Source organism: Meriones unguiculatus, chromosome 9 (genome assembly GCF_030254825.1).
Source record: "Meriones unguiculatus strain TT.TT164.6M chromosome 9, Bangor_MerUng_6.1, whole genome shotgun sequence".
NCBI lineage: Eukaryota > Metazoa > Chordata > Mammalia > Rodentia > Muridae > Meriones > Meriones unguiculatus.
Window position 1 is genome coordinate 10,799,821 of NC_083357.1, and position 21,515 is coordinate 10,821,335.

Genomic DNA, 21,515 nt, shown 5'->3' on the forward strand with positions numbered 1-21,515 from the left:
TTAGCTTCATCAGCTATTGGACCATGTCCCTTAGAGTTGGCCAGCAGCCACCTCATCACCGTTGACCCACAGCAGTGTCCTGCACAGTGCCCTGACTCTCCTTGACTTCCCACTCGGCTAGTGAAAGAACTAATGTCCTTCCTGCCTCTGCCAGTAGTCATTAACGCTGTCAGTGACTCCATGTTGCCAAGATCGGAGGTCACGCCTCAGTTCTTATCCTGTTTGGTCTGTTGATAATGTCTGACCACTCCTACCTTGAAGCACCCAAAAGGCTTCTAGGAGCTTCCCCACACCTTCAGTCTGGACTACTCTCTGTCTCTTCCTTCTCCACCCCTAGTGGGATCATCCCTATGGGCTTCCTCCCTGCCATCCCCTGTGTGTCCAAGGCAGAGCTTTCCACTTCTTCTCCACATGCATGCATTCACGTGCTGATTTCACTCTCCTGGTTTAAATACTACAAATTATGTCTCATCAGGACCTTCTCCTTAAACTCGCAGTTTGTCATTTCTGATGGTCTACATGATGAGCCTTGGCCCCCTCCTGAAAGTGTGGCAGGCATCTCTAAATTCACATGTACCAGATAAAGCTTGCAATACGTAGCACCCTCTGAAGCTCATTCTGGCTGTCCCCGCAATGTTTCCTAACTACTCAGTACTAAACCTTCCTCCTCTGAGTCTTCCTTCTGTCTCATGAACCCCTCACTAATGTCATCAAATCCCATCATGCACCATCAGCACATGTCCACAGTATGACCACTGTCAGCACTGGTCTCCTGGGTCTCTGCAGTGGCTCCAAGGCAATCTCTACTTTTGCCCTTGACCTACTATACTCTATTCCTGACCCAATTGCCAAGGTAATTCTTCTCAAAGACAAGTCAGGTCCTTCCTTCCTCTGTTGAACCTGACCCCGGTTATTCATAAAAATAACATCATTACAAAGATTCCGGTCCAAAAAAGTTCACAAACTCACCATTAAGCTTATCTGTTTTCAGTAGATTCTTACATGCCATATGCAGCAGCCTTTGCCAGGCTAGCCGAGCTCCCTTAGGGCTTCACTTCCACCCCCAAATTCCAGAAAGTTTCCCTCCTGGCCCCCTGTATGATGGATCCATCATTGACCAAGCTTCATTTGTTTATTTTTCCTGACTAAGCCTTCCCTCACCACTCCCAATTGTGTTTCTCAGACTAAACTGAGATGTGTATCCTTTTGAGAATACAATTAACTCAACAAGGATAAAGGAGTCTGGGGTGGTTTTGCTTGTCACTTTGTTGAGTACCAGATATCATATCACAAGCTATCAATATTTTGAATAAATTGATCAAACCGTCCATTCTTAATACAATTTTCTGAATACTATTTCTGGGATGACAACAGACTGCCTGTACATCTGGATAAAACCAGTCCCCACCTTCTTATTCTCATTCTCAACAGAAAGAAAAAAACCTATTGATCTTAGATTGGCCTTCCAAGGAGCCGGGTCCTTACAGAAGAGGTGCTGCTAAGTTTGGGAGAAGAAAACCATTCTCCAGAGCAAGATGACCCACATAATAATAATGACCACACAATAATCCTCATTATATTGAGTATCCCTTATCCAAAATCCTTAGAATCAGAAATGTTCGAATTTCAGGTAGTTAAGGAATTTTGAATATTTACATACACATAATGAAGTGTCTTAGGTCTGGGACCTAAGTCTCACCCTTCTAGGGTAGGGTATACTTGCCATTCAAGCCTGTGTATATTGGAAAAAAAAAATTGCAAACAAATGACTGTGCCCTTTGCATGGCTCCAGAGTGGGAGAATGAAGACAAAGCATGCTCTGTGCCCCAACATTACCTTAGGTCGAAGAGGTCCTCTGCATTGCCTTTCCCTTTCAAGCTTGGTTGGAAAGTGCAAAAGCTAAAGAAAAAAGGAAATAGTTTCATCAGCAGAGTCACAGCCCTCCCGCCAGCAGGAGAAACAATGTCAGAACTGGTAGTTCTGCTTGCCCCATCATGCCCCTCATTCCATCCTGCCCTGCATTCCTGGTCACTGGGCCTCAGGTGCCTATAAGGTACCTACACCTTTGGCAGCCTCTTGCATCACACAAGCTAGATCCGTTAATAACAATGGCAGAAAACAATTGTTACTGAATCAAAGGGTTTGAAGGTCCTTTTGGGGGCCTAGCCACCTTACCTTTCAGTGACCAATTTGACAACTACTTTTGCACCTTCCTGTGTATCACTGTGGGCTCAAAGGTTATCTTAAGTCTCCTAGAGCACACAGTCTGCATTAGAGCACCTGCTCAGTTAATGTTGGAAATGTACATGTGCCTCAAAGACCCTGTAGAAAGGCATGGTTCCCAGGGTGCTGCTATTGGAATGGGACGGTGGGGAGATTAGATGAAATGAAGGCCTGTAGGTCATTGTTGGTCCTATTCGGGGACTGTGGGTCCCACACTGCCTCCTTTGGCTCCCATTTGCTTCCCTGCCATGGGGTGATATCTTTGGCACATGCTGTTAGCATCATGCACTGTTTGACAACAGGCGCAGAGTAATGACATCAACTGGTTGAGTACTGAGACCTCCAACAGGTGACATCAGATAAACTACTTCCTATAAACTGGTTATCTCAAACATGCCATTAGAGTAGCAGAAGGGAAATGCCACAGTACAGAGGGGGGACATGAGGCAACTTGAGCACTGAGTGTCTGCTCAACCCATTCAGACAACAGGAGTTACATGATTTAAATGGAAGTGTCCTTGGCAGACACAAGCCTGTGCACCATTTTCCTCCAAGTCCTTAGTCCTGAATGTGGCAACTAGCCCTGGGGTCACTTACTGAATCAGAAAAGTAAAGCTAGATGCTCCCTAGTTCAGGGGGTCAGAGGTCACCTGCTCCTCCACCTCTGGGGGCTCGGCTGGTGACCAAGACTCTGCCCTTGTCTCTGCCTAGTTTTTCCACACATCTGTCCATTTCTCTGCGGCTTCAGTAACAATAGAAATAAATAACTTTGCATATTAAAAATTCAGACACTGACTGTCGTTGCTGAGATTGATTCATCTACTCGGAGAAGGGGCTGAAGTGAAACAGCAGGCTTCTCTTAGAAAAGACACTTGGGCTTGGAGTTCTTTCCACTGAAATGTGAAATTGGGATGCCTAAAATTGGCAATTGGAATCCAAAAGAAAGATTAAGCCAAAAAAAAAAAAAAAAAAAGACTTGGAAAGTTAGGAAATACAGCCAAAATATTCTGGCAGGTCCATTACATACCAGCTTCTTAAAGAGCCTGCCTCAGAGTGGCTTTCTCCCTTCAGTCACTCAAGGAGGTTCCTCTGTTTTTGTTTGTACATTGTCCCCAAAGTCTGAAAGTTCTTCCTGTATTTCACCTAAGTTCTGCTTGCTATGGGTTGTGCAAACACTTTTCCTCAGAGTAGAGCTGGGAAATATCTCTCTCTGTGTTAAGGGTTTAAGAACATTTATTTGAAATGAGAATTTCTCAGTCCTTACGTTTTGAAAGCTTTACTCCGGTCATTGTTGTAGAAGACGAGGAGCCAGGAATACCCATTCTGGAAGAAGATCTCCAGGGCAATATCCTGTATAGAGAAAATACGTCATTATGAATGATGCCTCCCAGAACAGAGGCGCCCCTGGGTGAGGGCGTGGGTGGCTGCTTCCCAAGGGGGGTCACTGTGGTAGGAAGCCTTTGTGGTTAGTGTAAACCTCTCTCTAGCCGAACCTAGGGTGAGGGGTGAGTGGGGCTCTGGTCAGTGGATGCTGCCACAGATGACATCTGCAGGGGAGACAGGAAGTGAAGGCTTCATTTGCGGGATGGGTGAAGTGCAGGCAAAGGGAGACATGCTGAGTTGCACACTCGAGTTGCATGACATTTCTTGGTCATGGGCTTGGTTTCCTAAAGTAAGGATCACCTCACCAGAAATTATGGTGTAGGGATGACTCTCCACCTACCACCATGGCATATTCATCTGTAGACATAGAACACTGAGGTGTTCCCCAAACGCATGTTGCTGAGACACCCTGATGTGGCCACACACTATAAAGCCTGAATAAACTCTACATGGTTTTCTTGCTTTTCTTTGGTTGTTTCCTTTTCTTTCTCCTCTCTCTCTCTCTCTCTCCCTTCCGTCTATTCCAAGCTACTCATATAACAGACTTGGAATAAGAGATACCACAATTCCCGATGTGGGATGAGCCATAGGGATGACATGACATCAGGGCAGGGGGAGAATTCCCAGGACTGAAGAGAAAGCCAGGGTGACAGAAGCCTGGACATAAAGGGTCAAGCGTCAGACTTGGGTGGGTCCGGGGTTATGCAACCAGCCCCAAGTACAACCTGCTTCTCCTGGAGATCAGCAAGTTCTCCCAGCCTGGTTATCCTGGCAGGAGGGATATTTACGTGGGCACCTTAAGTCCTTTTCTACCAAGACCTACAAGAATATGAGTTGCTTTTCTCTGCAGAGAGAATGATGAGGCAGCAGAATCCAGTCCCTAGAGTTTACCCAGCTTACCCAGATCCCCTCAGTGGCAGGCTCTAACTCTCCTGGGAGAACCCAGAACTGGATAATAAATGTTTCTCCCTCAGACACCCTGCCTCTTGGAGACACAGATGCTCTCCCACTTCTGACTTCCACACCATCCAAAAGACAACCACCTGGCAGTAACCACTAATTCCTGGGAAGAAGGAAACACATTCAGGATGACACCAAACTGTATGTATAAGCTGCAGGACAAGCATGAGAGCCTAGGAAAGGACCAGGCACAGACTGTGCGCCTGACATGTGCTCAGTGCTGTATGTACAGTGTAGGAAGGGGTAGGCACGGCTGCCTGGGACTAGAGGGTAAGGTGGCCTGGAGAAATGATCAAGGGAAACATAACGGGGATGAAGCCGTGGAGCAGCCACCTTGCCTGGAATCTTCCTGGAGGGGAATTCTTCCATTCCCTGTCTCACTCCGTTCTCTCCTTTTGAAGAGAGATCAGAGTCAGGAAAATAAGAATCAAAATATCAGGCAAAAGTAGCAATGATGGAGGAAAAGGACTGAGTAGACCATGGTCTGCAGGGTAGCTGGAACTCCCTAGAATTTACTCCCTTCAAAGGTCTCTCTGAGCTTTAGATTTAGAGAATAATGACGTTGCTGCAGGAGGATTACATGAGGAATTGAAGTGTTCCACACACCCGCAAATGAAGCCACAAATCCAAGGATTCCTTAGTAGATTCTTCCAAGTTAAACAGTGCCCCTTTCTGTCCTTGGGAACTATCGCAGAACCTGCAGAGAGGGACGAACCCTGGCCGCCTCCTTGTTCTAGGCTCTCATCTCCCTGTGTCCTGAAGCTGCCTTGAAGGCCTTAGTGCAGCAGCCTTGCCCTCGGTGAAGTCAGACTGACCGAGATAAGTTGGGGTGTAGGCCACTGGGGCCCAGAGCTCTTCCTCCCGCTCATGCTGCAGGTGACACTTTTGAATCTATGCAGAAAGTGGCGCAGGAGATCATGGCTGAACTCACTCTCTTACAGCAGCTCCCATCTCTGTTTAGCACATAGGAAGCCTTTGTGGGCAGTGGGGAGGTTCTGGAAGATGTATCAGAGGGAACAGTCATCGGGTCCCTAAATCACTTGACCTGGGAGATAATAAGTTCAGAGCTAGGCAAGTTCCGGGGGAAGTCAGGAGTGGGGACTGCTGACATGTATTCAGGATGCTTCTGGATCATCAGCATTCGTGATGTCCCAAATTCTTAAAATCATGTTTTGACATTCTTCTTAAACCTGATTAGAAGCATTATCCATATTAGTGTATTTCTGTAAGGAATGGGGAGAAGATGCTGATTCTTAGAAGAGCCAGTGAGCAAGAACAGCCCAGCAGTTAATGGTCTGGGCAGGGAGCCTGTTGAGGTTGCTGGAGGATGCCCAGGGAAGTGATGCTCATTGTTTCTCCACAAGAGTCCTGGGCTGTATGTAGCAGACATGAGGGATCACAGAGAGGTGCCTCTGATGACACCTGGTTCACCTGTGTCATGATAATCAACCCTCTCCTTACACCCTGGGTGAGGTCAGAGCCCCTCAACTAACCTGCAAGAGAAAGCGTGCCTGCCGGAGCTCTCTGAGGTCGCTGTAGGCATGGCGCTGGCAGGAGTAATGGTCAGTGGACCTGTCTTTGCTGCACATGTTGAAAATGAAGGGATCGCTGATGCTGAAAAGGAAACAAGATACACCCATGTGGACACCCATAGGAGAAAGTGCTGATAGGCTCCTCTCCTGGCCCCACAGTTTCAGGGGTACACTGGAGGAGGGCTACAGTTGTGCCAACTGTTCTGTTGGCCTCTGATGATCTGAAAGGCTGAGTGCTTCTCCACACCTACTCTCCTCTGCCCTTGAAGAGTAGGCAGAGTACTAGTGCCATTGGGGTAGAGTCATGTTGATCCAGGGTGCAGAGCTGTGGATATGAGAAAACTCCCTGGGCTCAGAGGTCTAAAAATTTGTTACATCACATGGCTATTTGGTACCTTAGACCCATTTCTCCCCAATCTTACATCAGTAGTGACCCTGGGAGCTCTTCAGATAGACCGCCCAGAGTTGTTGAATGTGTCATAAGATAGAGATCCACCGATAAAGACATGGTATAAGACATCTCAGAAAGAACTCCCTGGATGTTGGGACTCACTTGGTTTGCAAGGTACAGGCTTTGTTGAGATAAAGGGATTGATAGCCTCCTAAATTCTCAAAAGCTAGGCCTTAGAGGGCCAAGCAGCATCCTGCCAAAGAGCAGAGCCATGACACATGCGACTGGAGCACCACCCCATGTGACATGGAGCCTTTAGGAGGCAAAAGGCAGCCCAGGAATGGGATCACACAGGGATCTCAGGAGGCTTTCCACGGAAAGGTTCAGAATGAGCCTGCCTATTTTGAAGCAAGTAGAGAGGGAAGAGAACCTCAGATCTGTACAAACACTTCTCGAAATAGTGACCATTCTGTGTGCTTGAGTCACCAGCGCAGCTTGAGGTGAGCTGGGTGCTTTCAGCACCCACTTGGATGTGAAATAAAATGAACTTCCCTCGTAGCCAGCTCCATTTCTGAACAGCTAGGCCACAGGGCCAGGTTATTTGCATTTATTTAGATTTTATTTTGATCTTAAACTGTGTGTAGACCGCCACAAACTCTCTGACCATTCTGACAAAATTTCCCTTTAAGATAAATGATACCTGCCCCAACACATCAATGCTAAAGGAAGTCATGTTCTGATCACAGGCCTAGTGAGGCCAGAGGTGAAGGAACCCTGGCCAAGGTGGAGATATGGGGGGAACCTCCTGATGCTAGCTTCTAGAGGAACCCATGAGATCCCTATGCAACAGTTCTGTAGCTGAGAGCAGTCAGGCTGTCACACACCCAGTGGGAGTTTCCCCTCTAGCCAGTGGTAGTCCAGGTTCCATATTACGAAGAGCTTAAACCTTCATGTCTAGTTGAAGGTCCCTGTAGGACAGGATGGAACTCAGGACTCTTTGGGTACCCCTTATGCAGTTATCTTTAAAGATGCAAACTCAGGCTCTTTGCAACCCCTCCTGGCCCTCCTCAGAGCAGCCTTCCTGGACCCTCTGCTCAGAGCCACACTGCTGTAGAGCTAAACAAAAAGAAAATGTGGTTTTTGTTTTGGAAGCCTGGGCCAGGAAGCTATTTCTGACCGAGACTCCTTGTGCACTACTAAAGCCGCTGCTGGGTCTAAGTTGAGCTGTTTCTAAATATTTCTGACTTTCAGAGAGGCAAGGGTGATAACCATACCTCCCACCCTTTGCTTAAGCCAAACATCATCTAGACGAAGCTCTGGTGGGAATGACAGCTGTTAATCTTTTTTGTGCCCCATAGACCCCCGATATGAAACCCACAGAAAACACTCTGCACCTTAGCTCCACCACAGAGCTGGTCAGCATCTCCTGTGCAGCACTGACAAAAGTAGAGGCCTTTGCTCACAGCTTCTGTGTCCTCATCTGCCCCTCAGCCCCGTGCATGCTTGTTAAGTGATTGTCATGCACCCTAGCTGCTCAGTACTTCCCTGCCCGGTGTTTGTTCTGATCCTAGATGAGTCTCCCCTGAACATACACCATGGTCTTTTCCAGTTACAAACCTGGAAGCTGCTTTTGGGAGGTGACACTTCCCCCAAGGTTACATTTTGTTACTGCATTCAAACCCAGGTCCTCTTGGCTCTTAAACCCATGCTCATTCGGCAGTGTCCTTGGACACAGCAAGGCCACCTCAGAGTGTTTGCAGAGCTCCTCCATAGCTTCCCTCCTTCAGCTTACCCCATGCTATAGATTCTATAACTGACACCCGTGAAATGTCGGCAACCTGAAGAAAAGTGTCCTGGAACTTGGGGACATGGGGAGAAAAGAAACAAACATTTCCCTCATGCTTGTAGGAGCTGCGTAACCATTTATATAGGACAGAATGGGCAGACACGGATCCTCAGAAAAGTTAAAGTATGTCCATTGTTGAGTTCACTGCTAGAAGTCCAGGTTGAGGTCAGTCACATGCAGTGTTCATATAGGTGTCACTGGATGCTTTGGACAACCATGCATCTTACATATCATGCTCAATAAATCAATGCTGAGACATCCAGGGTGAACGGGAAGAAAGGAACAGATTGGTCTCTGTTTATCGTTAGGTGGACCTGTTGTTACAGTTCACAGGATGCTGTTCAGAGTTCTACTTCATATGTCATATGTCAAGCAGCCATCTTGACATATTAAATTGGCTAGAGTGACCTCGGTATAGCTTTTAATAGTTACATTAGAGAAATCCACTATGTCAGGTAAATGATGGTTGTGACACTGACTGGCTTGCTCTTTGACAGCTGAGGTAGGTTTCAAAATAAAATATACTCCAGTTTGCCCCTATTTGAGGTCACTAAATTTTGTCAGAATGATGCTGAAACTTTGCGACAGCAATCTCGGGGATCTATACTCTTCATAAATCTTATATCTTTGTTTCTGTGGAGCCACCGCGATGCCCACACACTATGGGTGTTTAGTGACTTTGCAGAATTGAATTCAACAGAGAAATGATGCCCAACTCTGCTCACAGACATGGAAAGAGTAACGGGTTCCATACATGACCTGGAAGGTTCCAGTGGATGATACTGTTTAAGGTAAAATTATGACTTCCTAAAGTGTTATGTTTATGTCAGAGTGGGACTTTGTTTAAACATGGGACATTTATAGAAGCCATCAAGTCCAAGTCACCAGAGTGGGTCCTAATCCAATACAACTGATGACTTCATAAAAGGGGAGATCTGTGAAGACATGAGGCAAAAGACAGCTTTGTAGTTGGAGCAATATGTCTATGTACAATTCAAGGAGTTCCAAAGATTGCCCAGACAACAGAAGCTAAGGGGAGAGGAGGTCTTCCTTCTTGAGCAGCTGAGACAGTGGGTTCCTGCTGACACCTTGATTCATCCTTTTAGATTATAAGGCTGCTTAGCTATAAAATTCTGTGGTTCTTTTGGGTCACCTAATTCTTGACAGCCCAGATAAATGAATGCAGCCACTAACCATTCCGAAGGGAAACCAGTATAACAAGGAGCCCAGCCTCTCAGAGCTTCTTCACCTTAGCAGAACATGCCTGAGTCCAGTCACTGACGGGGCATCCACAGTGTTCTGGGGCTTTATTGGGAGATATTTTTGTGGTGCATCAGTGAGCCTCTTCCAAGGTCTAATGCCCTGCTGTGCTCAACTTGATGGCTTTTAAAGAAGCATTTCAAGTTTGACCCTGCTTTATTTTTAACAGGCTTATTTATGTATCTTCCTTAGTCTCCATGGTCAAAATAAGGCCTAATCCCCATTGATCTGACATGATCTGTGAGCCTGGCTGGGAGAGCTGCTTTCCTAGTAGTAACAGCATTTTCTCAGGCCATAGACGAGACCTGGGGCAGTGGTGGTGGTACTGGGCGTTCTTGGGGTGACTAAAAATACCTCGGCAATTCCCTGCAAACACCCCAAATTGTTTGCACTCTACATGCAGTCTAGAAAAGTATGTTTCCAGACATGGGAAGTCACTCTTGCCACTAGAAATCAAATGCCCGACCACGGGGCTTCTATTACAAGCACAGAGACAGACAACTTGATGATGAAAACAAAGTGTAACTGATCAATAGTATCTTATCTAAGGCCAGTTCAATCCAAGCCTAGGTGAAGCCTGAAGCGATGGGTTGTGCATGTCATTACATGGGCATGCTGAGCAACTAGAAAGAGCAGAGAGCTTCCATCAGCATAGAGAGGCCAGCCTGCAGACCCACTGTCCGTATTGATCACTATCAATAAAACATGAGCAAGAAGATGAGATGAGTGTGCCAAGTATTAATTATGCTCCTCCAGCTTTGGAAAATCATCAAAGACTTGGAGCAATGGGAGAGGTTTTGGTATGAATAAAAGATGGAAATTATCAGAGAGGACGTTAGTAAGTATAAAAAAGCAAATTTTAGCACTAATGTAAACAGGGTGGGCTGGCATGCACTCTTCTGCATACCCTTTAGCTCTGGCTTCCTGACACAAGCTGGGAATCACGACGGCTGGGAGTTACAGTTCTTGCTATTGAGAGGTCAAGACTGACTGCTTTGCCAACATCCAAAAACAAGGGTTTTCAAAGTCTGGTCCCTGGTGACTAGTAGAATCAGCCTGAGCCAGGAGCTGGCAAAATATCAGACACTCCCAGACCTACTGTATTAGGAACCAGAGAGAGGACAGAGCCCAGAAGTCTGTGTTCTAATGATCCCTCTGGGTGACCTGGAGTAAGCCACTTTAAAAGTCACCAGGCTAAGAAGTTGCTTTGTCAACCCAGGAACCTTTGCAGACCACAGTGAAAACAACAACAACAACAAAACTCTCCATCTCTTAAGAGCAAGGAGCATGAGGAAACACACAACTGGACAAATTTCAAAAAGCCGTAAGTTTGACTTTGAGTGGTTGTCCTTCATGAGCACAGAGTAGTCAGTAGGAGATAGCTGAACCCCCAAATACCAAACATTCGTCACTACAGAGTGGCCTTAAGATTTCCTGTTGATGATGTCTGCTACTAGTTGGGGTAAAGGTAGGAAACCCGGCGTCTTTCCTCATTTGGTTGTTTTTGCATTGTTTTCTTGAGATAAGATTCTAACCTATAGCCCTTGCTGGCCTCCAGGTTGCCATCTTTCTGCCTCAGCCTCCTGAGTGTTGGTGTAACACATGTGCCACCCGAGCCGGATAGTGGCTCAGAAAGTGCAATCCAAATCTCGCTCATTGTGAGAGCTTAGCCACATCCTCAGGCAGCTCTCCCTTATCACATCAATGTCAGGATGTCTCCCAACGTTGGTCACGAAAGTGCCCTCCACCCCCCACCCATCATATATATTTTGTTCTAGAATGGTAGTGTGTTCCAACCTCTTTTCCAAGAAGCCTGTCTGTATTGCCTATGGGCAGCAGCCACTGTCTCGGTTGTTGAATGTGTACCCTGTTATCCAAATAACCTGAGGGCAGGTCCCCAAGTGCTGTGGCACAATGCCTGGTAGGAAGACATTCAGAGCGGCCATGTTTTACCCAGCCCGGAGGCTGGCTTTGGAGAGCCACAGCCATGGCTTCTCTTTCATCCCGTGGTTCTAAGCCCACAGTAAACAGTAGGCAGGGGAAGAGAGGGAACGGGAAGGGGGCAGGGCTTGGAGGAATCCCTGGGGGAAAGGAGAACTCACTTGGATAGGCAGTGGCGGGTGCAGTAGACATCGCCTGTGGGGGAAAGAGTAAAGTTCTCACAGATATAGAAGTGCTGCTGGCCGAAGAGCAGGATTCCTTCTGAGACCAGGTGCCCCTGCACGATCACCAGGGGGAGCTTCTGAGACACCTGGAGGAACACAGGGTGCCAGAGTCAGACCCTATGCGTGGGAAACGTGCCCTGGGTTCTTGTGAAGGACAGGGCCAAGGACCAGCCACTCATGGGACATTTAGAAGCGACGGTGGTAGTGACTTGCAAGAATGACAGGCCACATTGTCCCAACCACAACCCATGTGGCTCAGTTACACCCTGTGTAGTTTTGAATCTACCCGTGGACACAACCACCTTGATCAAACCATCTGGATGACATTTTAAAAAAATATATAGAGATCTTTTGAGATGAAAATTATAACATCTCTCCCTTTCTTTTCCTCCCTCCAAATCCTCTGATATATCCCTCCTTGCTTTTTTTTTTAATTCAAACCTTCTGTTGCCATTAATTGTTGTCACACACAGACACAGAGACACATAAGCGCACACTCTGTCCGTATAATGTCACTCGTATGTATGTTTTCGGGGCTGACCATTTGGTATTGGATAACCAGTTGCTGTGCTCTTCCCTGGGAAGACGATTTCTCCTGCTCTAGCACTTCTTAGTTAGTTGCCTGCAGTTCTTTGTGTAGGAATAAGTCCTCTTGCACTTTTCCTATCCACATCAGTGTGTCTATTGCTCTTGTCTTTGTTCAGCTCGTGTCTGGGTGGTCATGCTGATGAACTTTCTGGGGATAGCCTCCAGTATTTCTAGGAGATACATCTCACAACAAATGTCCTGGATCTGGCAGTCTCTCTGCCCCCTTCTTCTGCCGTGCTCCCTAAGCCCTATGCTGGAAAGTGTTTTATACATCAGTTGGGACTGACCGATGTGATCAGTCCCAACTGATGTATAAGCATGTACATGATGTATCAGTCCTAAGCATGTCCAAGTCCTTCCCTCCCATTACAAAGCTCCATAACAAACAAAGCACCCCGGTTCATAACGAGACAAGTTTTTTTTTCAGGGATCAGCTGGTAATGGTCAACAAGTAGCTGAGCACAGGTGTGTTCAGAACAAATGCAAGCCTGGTACTGCTCTCACTGTAAAGCCAAGGCAAGTGTGGGTACAGGGTACTTGTTGTCCATACTGACTCTTGCTCCTGGACCAATGCCCACATTCCTTCACTGACAGGCAGCACCTGGGTCAGGATCATATCCTTCCCCAGTGACAACTTGCCTTTAGTCACAGGTCAGCATGGAGTTAGGAGGCTAGGAGCCTTTTGCCTCCACTCAGAGCCACTGCTTGGGTGTAATCAGCTTTGTATCACAACTGTACCAAGCCAGCTCTGACTTTCCCACTCCTCAACACTTCCTGAGAACATATCTACGGGGAGATCCTAGCTGGTTTTCTAACGATTCTGACCTGTGACAATGACTCAGATTCCAGGATGAATGGATAACTGATGAATGAAAACTAAAGAGACTAAGAATAAGGCCAAGGTCGATATTTTCTCAAGATATTTCATCCTTTCAAATGCAGAACTGATAGGCAGTGGTGGCACAGGCTTGTAATGCCAGCACTCAAGTGTGAAGGAGCAGGAGTGGCTGAGAGAGATGGACCCAAAGGCTGAATGTGGCACATACCTATAAATGCCAGTGCTAAAGTCAGGGGCAAGGAAGGGACGTGTGTGTGTTTGTCTGCATGTGTGTGTAAGTGTGTGTGTGGGGGGAGTGTAAGGGTGATCTAAGGGCTGAATGAGGCATGCACCTATACTCCCAGCTACTTGAGAAGCTAAGCCAGGAGAATTAGCTGAGAGGATTGTTTGAAGCCAGCCTGGACCGCAAATGAAAACCATATCTCCAAAACTAGAGAAGTAAGTAAAAGTCTCACCACAATCACCAGCATTGTGGTCCGTCTCAGCCAAACCCAAGCTGAGGCTCAGTTCAGCCGTCACAGCCTGAGTTGGTGAGGCCTCTGGGAAAGGCAGGTCTGGCTTTATAATAGACCAAATCAGTTTGCTGTTTGGTGGATTCAGTGCACTGTGGTGTGAGGGTGTTTCATCCTACAGTGTGTTTATAAGGACGAGAGGGGAACCAGGGCAGGAATCAGGGAATGCCTGTTACCCCTGATGGTCTTCTGAATGCCTTGTCTTTACACAAGCACCATATTTCCAGTTACCTTGCTAAGGCTAGTCTTCTCCCTGAGCAGCCCACTGCAGAGCCCCTCCTAACTGCCTCTTGTCGACTTGTCTGACTTTCACTAATGGCTGCAGACAGGTCCCACGCAGTGTGTTTGACCAGTCTTTCATGGAGTCACTTGCTTTCGAATGCTTGACATGCACAGTGCTTTGACAGCCACCTCCACCCTCCTGCTACACATGTCACTTTGAATTGACAGATACAGCTGAGGAATAAAGTCCTAGGAAGACTGGAGGCCCAGGGTGGGTGTGTTTTCAATTCTCACAGCTATTGCCAATTGCTCCCTTGCAGAACGGCACTAAATTTATGCCTTTCCAGCATTGTTAGGAGGGTGCTAACCATAATCCTAAAGAAACCTCTTTTCTTTATAAAGCAACCAAGCCTCAAGTCCTTTGGTATAGTATCGCAATACAAACAGATAGCAGAGAGTTACTCCAAACCATTTAAACTATTTTTCTTGTATCTTTTACAGTTGAAAATCAGAGGTTCCATCCTCAAGTTCATAAGGTGATATGCAAAGCCACAGTACCAAGGCTGGCCTAGGCAATCCCAGAATCTCTTCCCCTCCCCTCAGTACCACCTCCATTAAAACCTCCACACTTCTTGCAGTGGGGCACATGCCAAGATCTGATCTGATGCTTCCCTTTGGGGAGGCTTAAGTAACAACTAGAATAAACCAAACCACAAGAAAAATGTAAAGAGAGTGGGTTAATAGCTTAAAAATTGATCCTGCTAGAAAAGAAATGGCATTTTAAAAACTAGAAAATGAGCCCAAGTGAACTATTACCTGCTCTTCCATTTAAATGAGCCCTGGGAGGGCCCCATCCGTGTTTACTCATGACTGAGAAGTCCCTCATGCCTTGATGCTATTGATCACTCCAGACAAGGGAACTTTTGCTTATCCAGGAGAACTTTTTAAAGACCTGCTAGAAGATATATGGCCATTCCCAGTGGGTGGATAACTAAAAAAGTAAATACACCTCCAGCTGCGGACCACGACCAACAGGTTGTCTGGAAAGCTAGAGAGCCTAGAGATGAACTGCGAAGGACAACAGCAGCAGGAGTCACTGAGTGGCAGCTCACTAGAGCACATGGCCCCGGAACAAGGCCTCAGAGGTGTGTCTAGGAAGGGCAAGGTCGACCACACATCTTTGGGATCTGCCTGTGGCACCGTTCGTCTGCTGTCACACTCAAGTTCCTAGGTGGAAAGCCGAGGCCTGGAGAGGTCCCTGGAGGCAGCTGTCACCGGAGCTGCCCATGTGTCTACTCTCTCTCTTCTGTGTGTGACCCCTTCTTGAGTTCTCAGCACATGCTATTAGGACTAGCAAATGGATCAGGTACAATCCTCCCTTGGCAACCTTGGAGATGCTTCCACAACCTCTGTCCACTGCTACCAAGTTCCACAGACACTTGAGTCCTTTCCATCTCCCCTATTGATTTAAAGCTTCTTTAGGTGATTTATAATACTTAATATAATGCCAAAACTGTCTGCACTGCTGCACTATAATGTCTAAGGAAGAATGGAGGGATTGGAGCCTGCAAAAGCTTAGTACAGACAGTGCTTTAAAAAATTGTTTTTAATTCACAGGTGGTTGTTTAATTCATTGACACAGCAACTGAAGGTATGAGAGTTTGATTATATAGCCGATTTTAAAAAAAAAGATTGCTGAGGAAAAAAAAACTAAATTAAAACTCCCAAAAAGGGAACAGGCTGCAAAACTCCTATTTGTGTTGACTGCCGTGAACCCTGGTATCTACTTTCTCCAAGTGCGCGACAGGTACCTACATCATCAGTCACGCCAGCAGGGAGAAAAGAGAATCCTAAGGCAATGTGGACGTTCTGCTTGTTTGATTGCATCAACACAGCAAACACACAGAGGCACAGTGCCGGGTCTCTTTAAGAGCGTCTCTCTCTGAGACAAGGAGCAGGAACGCCCTCTGCCTGCCAGGCTGTGCCATTCCCACGGTAAGCAGCTGAGTCAAGCCTCCCTCCTTTCTCGGCAGGCTCTAGGACCAGGTGGAAAGAGTGACTTTGACTTTGACACTGTCCCCTGCTCCAGTAGACTGTGAAACATACCACTAGTCCAAAGACATGTCAAAGCCCAGTGCCCACCATCGTCGTCACTAAGGATGAGCTTATTGGCACTTGACTGACAGTGTGTCTGGCCAGGATCTCTGAGTGATATGAACGTGGGCTTGAGGGTCTATTGAGATCCGAAATGCTCCAAAGGTTTGTGTGTGAAAGGCTTGGTGGCCATCTGGCTGATGCAATGGCTGAGAGGCAACTGGACTATGAGGGCTCGGACCTAAGGAATGTATTAGTCCACCAATACATTTGCCACTTCCTGCCTTCTGGAGAAAGTAAGTCACTTTGGGCCTTTCCTTGAACAGCATAGCTTGCCCTGGCTGCTCACGTTCTCTCTCAGCTTCCTACTCACCAAACAGTGAGAGATCAATCCCTGCCACATGCTTCAGCCCTTAACTCAGACCCAAGGCAGCAGAGCCCAAACCTCTGGGCATTCTAAGCTAAAACAAACCTTTCTTCTCTTTAGTTGTTTTCCTCAAGTGTTTTGGCAGGGTGACAAAAAGCTAACCAATAGACATTTACAAGAAGAGTAGCTCATGCAAGAGTCACCAAGCTTTCTGCACCAATTCCATATTTCCAGGCTGCATTCCTGAAAGTTCCTTTCTGAAGGTGCAGGCTTGGGGCTTAGAAATAGCATTCTGAGAACACACCTAAAAGATTCCGGTGCAGATGATCTGAAGAGCACACATTCTGAAGGTGAGCCACAGATACCAACTAGGCAGAGAACAAACTGTTTCATCTGATTTAAGCATATTGCTTGGGTTACACTTGTCTACTTGTACCTTCAATCATTTTTACAAAGCAGGATTAGCAAGTGCCCCACCTACTGGAGACACAGAAGGAATAGAATCATGCCTTCAAGAGGTTTATGGTTTAAATGAGCCTGCTGTACGGCAAGGGTAGGAAATGACAGGCTTTGGAAAATGCAGTGAAAGGTGTCTTTGCAAAGGCTGCCTGGGAGAAAGGAATTCACAAGGAGGAGACCCCAAGGCTCTATGAAGGGTAGTGTGTGTGTGTGTGTGTGTGTGTGTGTGTGTGTGTGTGTGTGTGTAAGAAGCACTTCTGAATAATTAGGTAAAAGGCCGGCCATATGTATGCAGGTATGTAAATATATGTATGTGTGCATGTATGCGAGCTTATGCATATACAGAAATGAGGAAGGCAAGATACAGCTCAACTCAAGAATCATCTTGTGTAAAATGTATGTGATAGAAGGCCTCAGAGAACATTTATCAGAGATGACATGGGCAACTGTGCTTTTTACCAAGTCCGGATGATTCACCAAAACAAGAAGTTTGAATACACCAAAGTTAATACTCTTAGATAACGTCCTGCAAGCAGCTTTAGTTAAAAATACCTGGGGAGAGCATGTGAGAGGTGCTGTCCAGAACAAAAGCATCCCCTTTCCGCTGGTTACCATGGTCAAAGTCACATTTTACTTTTAGTTTGTATGTTAAAGAGAAAAACAACAACATTCAGTTGTTTAGGTTGTCTTGTAATTAAAGAGAGTAACAAAACAGCAAAAAGAAAGCAACCCTTGGAATTCTGAATCTAGATGGATCCAGAAGCTGAATGGAAAGTATGAGATGCTATGCTCAGAATTCAGTGACTGACAGGCCCACAATTAACATGCATTAAATCCACCACACAAACGACAAATGGAGCTGTTTGCAGGGAAGTGTGCTGTGGTTCTGGGAATCATTAATCAATGATGCAAAGGCAGTGCTGAGTAACAGAATAATTACCTTCTCAGGTATTGCTGGAGGCTACTAGGGCCCCGTTGATCACACAAGGAAATGAATTCTGCTGAAGCCGCCCTGGAATCCCAGGGCGGTGACTTCCCTGGGTCTGGGACAGATCCTGCAACTCCAAAGGTCTCGGCAGAGACAAACCACCAGGTTCACTAGAAAAAAGTTGTGCCCTGGGGTCTCCAGGAGTAAAAATAGGGTCTTGAGGGAGCAGAGGGAAGGAAGAACGAGTAGTTTGAGGTGCAAACATGAATATCCTGTCATGCTTTGTCCAAGGAGGCATTGATTTAGAAATTTTAAAATGTGGGAGGCCTGGTGTCTTGTGAAGACATGGATAAACTCCGTTTATATTTGCTGGAGTGTGTTCATATTTCAAAGATCCCTGCACCCACTCAGCCTTCCTCAAACTCTAGTTCCATGTTTGACAAAAGCAGTGGTGGACCAACCAAGAGCAGTGTCACAGTGGCCCAGGGATAAGACCATAAAAGAACAGAAGTGCCCAAGGATCAGGCTGTGGCGGACCACAGATAAAGCCACAACAAACCAAGCCTATGGCCATGGTGGACTAGGGGTAAGACTACGCTCAGTAAGTTCTCAGATAAGTGGTACACCAGGGGTGAGGTCACCATAGATCACAGCTATGGCCACCATAGACCAGGAACTATGTCTTGGAGACCAGGAATGTGATCTATGCAGTAGGCATCAAGCACAACTAATAAAACAAATCCAAGTACCACTTGCAAAGCACCGATGCTCAGCCTGGATGAAAACCATCTTGTACAGATGTCTGCTTCCAGTTCCAGGTTGCTGATATTGGATTTCACTCTCCCCCACCCACAAAGCACTAAGTGGGAGCTAGCGGTTTAGGCTCCCTCACTCATTTCTACCCCTGCTGGGATACAAGCACATTCTGGGGACCCCTGCTGCTGCAGCCAATGGCACTGTGACAGCTTCCTGCTGGATGACTGGGAGGCCAAGAAAGACTGAAGCTTAAGTAAAACCCCAGGGAGGACGAAGTCCCTGCTGCTTGCCATCTATTTGGGAAAGGAAGTCACTTGTGTGTTCCAGATCCTAGTCTACACGATGAGACCCCAAGAAAGCTGTCACTGGGTGATGCATGTGCCTGAGAAAACCTTACAACAGCAAAAGCAAGACTCTCTCACACATGGAATGTGTCAAGGATTTCTGTTGGCTGCAAGAGGCTGGAGCTGGGACTCCTCTGGGCTAGGCCAAGAAACCTCATTGCTTGACCAGAGTTGTGCCCAGGAAGAGCTGATGACCACCACTACCCTGTTGGTCTTGGGAGACTAAGGACACTTGGGTATCTATAGAGTTTTCCCAGAAGCTGAATATGAGCATTAGTTGAATAGTGTGCACTGGGAATACCCAGTGCAGCAGGCTGTAATCCAAAGACATCTCCTGAGAGATCCCAATACGTCAACTAGGCTAGACATCTGCTCAGAGAGAGGCTGACTTCTGGAGAGCTTCCTGGATCATCTGGTAAGACCAAGGTGAGCCCTGATTCCAGCAGCGTAAGAGTCCAGTCGAGAATAGCAACAGAAGAGAAGGCAGAGGCTGGTGAGGCAGAAGCAGAGATCCACCGCTAAGAAAGCTTTGACCTACCCTGGTTGTCAACTGGGAAGACGGAGAGAGGGGGCCACAGGGCAAGGGATGCAGGCCTTTGTCAAGAACAGCCATCAGACCCCAGACATACAGAGGCATGGACCAAAGTCTGACAGCATCTGAATGAGCCTGGAAAGGAATGCATTCCCAGAGCCCCCAGAAGGCTCTGCAGCCAGTGTCAGTACCCCATTACCGTGAGACTCTACCAGCATCCCCACAGCTGGACTCCTGAGGGAGGAAATGTGCACCATTTCAAGTCACTAAGTTCGTATCCATTTGTTATCAATGGAAAACTAATACAAAGCATTGCAAGGCAGCTTTCCCATTTATTTATTGTTCAGCTTTATTTTTATTTATTTTGTTTCACTTTTTATTATATATTTTCTTTCTCAGGTGCTGGAGTTAGGAGTCTGTGTTACCACCCCCAGCTGCGTGATTCTCCTCTTGTCAAAGCATTGAGAAGAATCAAGATGGAGAGTGTGAAGCCAACCTCCCTTTCCCGTGATGAAAGCAGGGGGCAGCTGGCACTTGCTTTCCATCCCATATGCTCCTTTCATCCCCCAGTGTCTCCTCACCATACGCATGGGGTGGGGCAGCATTCCTGGCCTCTGACCTCCAGGGGTTGGTAGCAAATCCCAGGCCCCTGTCATGACAACAAAACTGTCTCCAGGCATTGGAAAATATCCCTTGGGGAGGACATTTACCCCTCTCTCAGCAAATTGCTGCTTTCTATAATCAGTCCCTTAAGGAGGTAAGACAAAAGGATGCTTCTTCAGAAAACACGGGTCTCTTAGCACTGATAATTGACTAGGTGTTCACCTAAACTTCATTTAGCTTTGTGAGCTTGCTCTATGTTGATAGACGCCAACTGCTAGCAATTAGTCTTCAGCTAAGGGTCATGGTGAGTGTGTGTGTGTGTGTGTGTGTCAGGTACCTGGGGTCATGAGAATCAGCAATGACAGAGGTAGGCAGATGAAGGTACTTTTGGGTGTCAGTAGTAGCAATGGTGGCAGTTAATGCAGGAGGCAATAGAGAGAGTTCTCAGGTTTTAGAACAGGGAGCAGATGAGATTAGGTGGAGTATCAAGTGCAAGGATCAGGTAGGTAGAGTGCTACAGGAAAATATGCCCTTATGATGATCAAAGCCAGTAGCTTGCTACAATGAACACAGAAACATCCTGGGTCTGGTGGCCAGGCATTCCAAACCAGCCCTCTTATCCAACTCTGGGAAAGAGCAATCCAGCTTTACCACCACTAGGAGTCCTTGCAAGGCTGTTCATAAGAAATGTCCATGCCCATGCCCATGGCTGCCCTCTGGATTGAGTTCCCAGAAACTCAGCCTACTCACTCAGCAGGCCCCAATTAGGTCTACCCTCCCCAGCTCAGGGGAAGTCTGGATACCAGTCTCATGCATTTATTTCCTTGCTGTCCTCACAAGGTTTGCTGGCTCCACCTTGTCTCCTCGTGTTTGGTTGGATTATCTCCTTTGCCTATGCCACCCCATGGGAGAATGTAGTTTCTACTCAAAAAGAGAATAGTCTTTATTGAGTTTCTCCTGTGTGCACCATTCTCAATTAGTTTCTTCTGTGACACCATCTAAACCTGGCCAGAACTGTATGACATGCACGTTAACAGCTCCAGGGGAAAATGAGAAAGCAGGTCCACAGCGGTTAGCTGGGCACCGTTCAGCATGTGGCCAGCAGAGATTTGAACTTGTGTCTGGTTTATTCTAAGACATGTGCTTCATCTTCCATTCTGGTTTTAGACTTGTGTAAAAGGACCCTTTCCTGAGACCCCAGCTTTATTTTGTCCCCGATGGCTGCTTGGTATAGTTTGGATGAGTATCTATCAAAGGTTCGGGTCTCAAGGTTTGGTCCCTAGGGGTGGCAATATTAGGAGATGCTAACATGCTTTTAAGAGGTAAGGCCCAGTGGGAGGTACATACATTATTGGGGCTGTACCCAGGAAGGGCCTAATGGGACTTCAGTGTGTATATTTCTCTCTTCCTTCCTCCCTCCCTCTCTTCCTTCGTCCCTTCCTCTCTTGGCTCCAGATGTCAGCACACTTTCCCACCATGCTGCAGGCCCCAGCAGATTTCACTCCAGAGCTT

The 21,515-nt window shown here is 46.9% G+C and overlaps 1 protein-coding gene across 2 annotated transcripts in view; it reads right to left on the reverse strand.

Moving 5' to 3' along the window:
* The window catches only part of Wdfy4 (WDFY family member 4), a 228,805-nt gene that overhangs the window by 56,746 nt on the left and 150,544 nt on the right, over window positions 1–21,515 (reverse strand). For both annotated transcript variants that reach the window (XM_021643461.2, XM_021643458.2), the window contains exons 44-47: window positions 11,698–11,846; window positions 6,060–6,180; window positions 3,488–3,573; window positions 1,837–1,899 (exon numbers count right to left, since the gene is read on the reverse strand). In XM_021643461.2, the coding sequence (XP_021499136.2) occupies window positions 1,837–1,899; window positions 3,488–3,573; window positions 6,060–6,180; window positions 11,698–11,846 (419 nt within the window). The remainder of the gene's footprint in view (window positions 1–1,836; window positions 1,900–3,487; window positions 3,574–6,059; window positions 6,181–11,697; window positions 11,847–21,515) is intronic.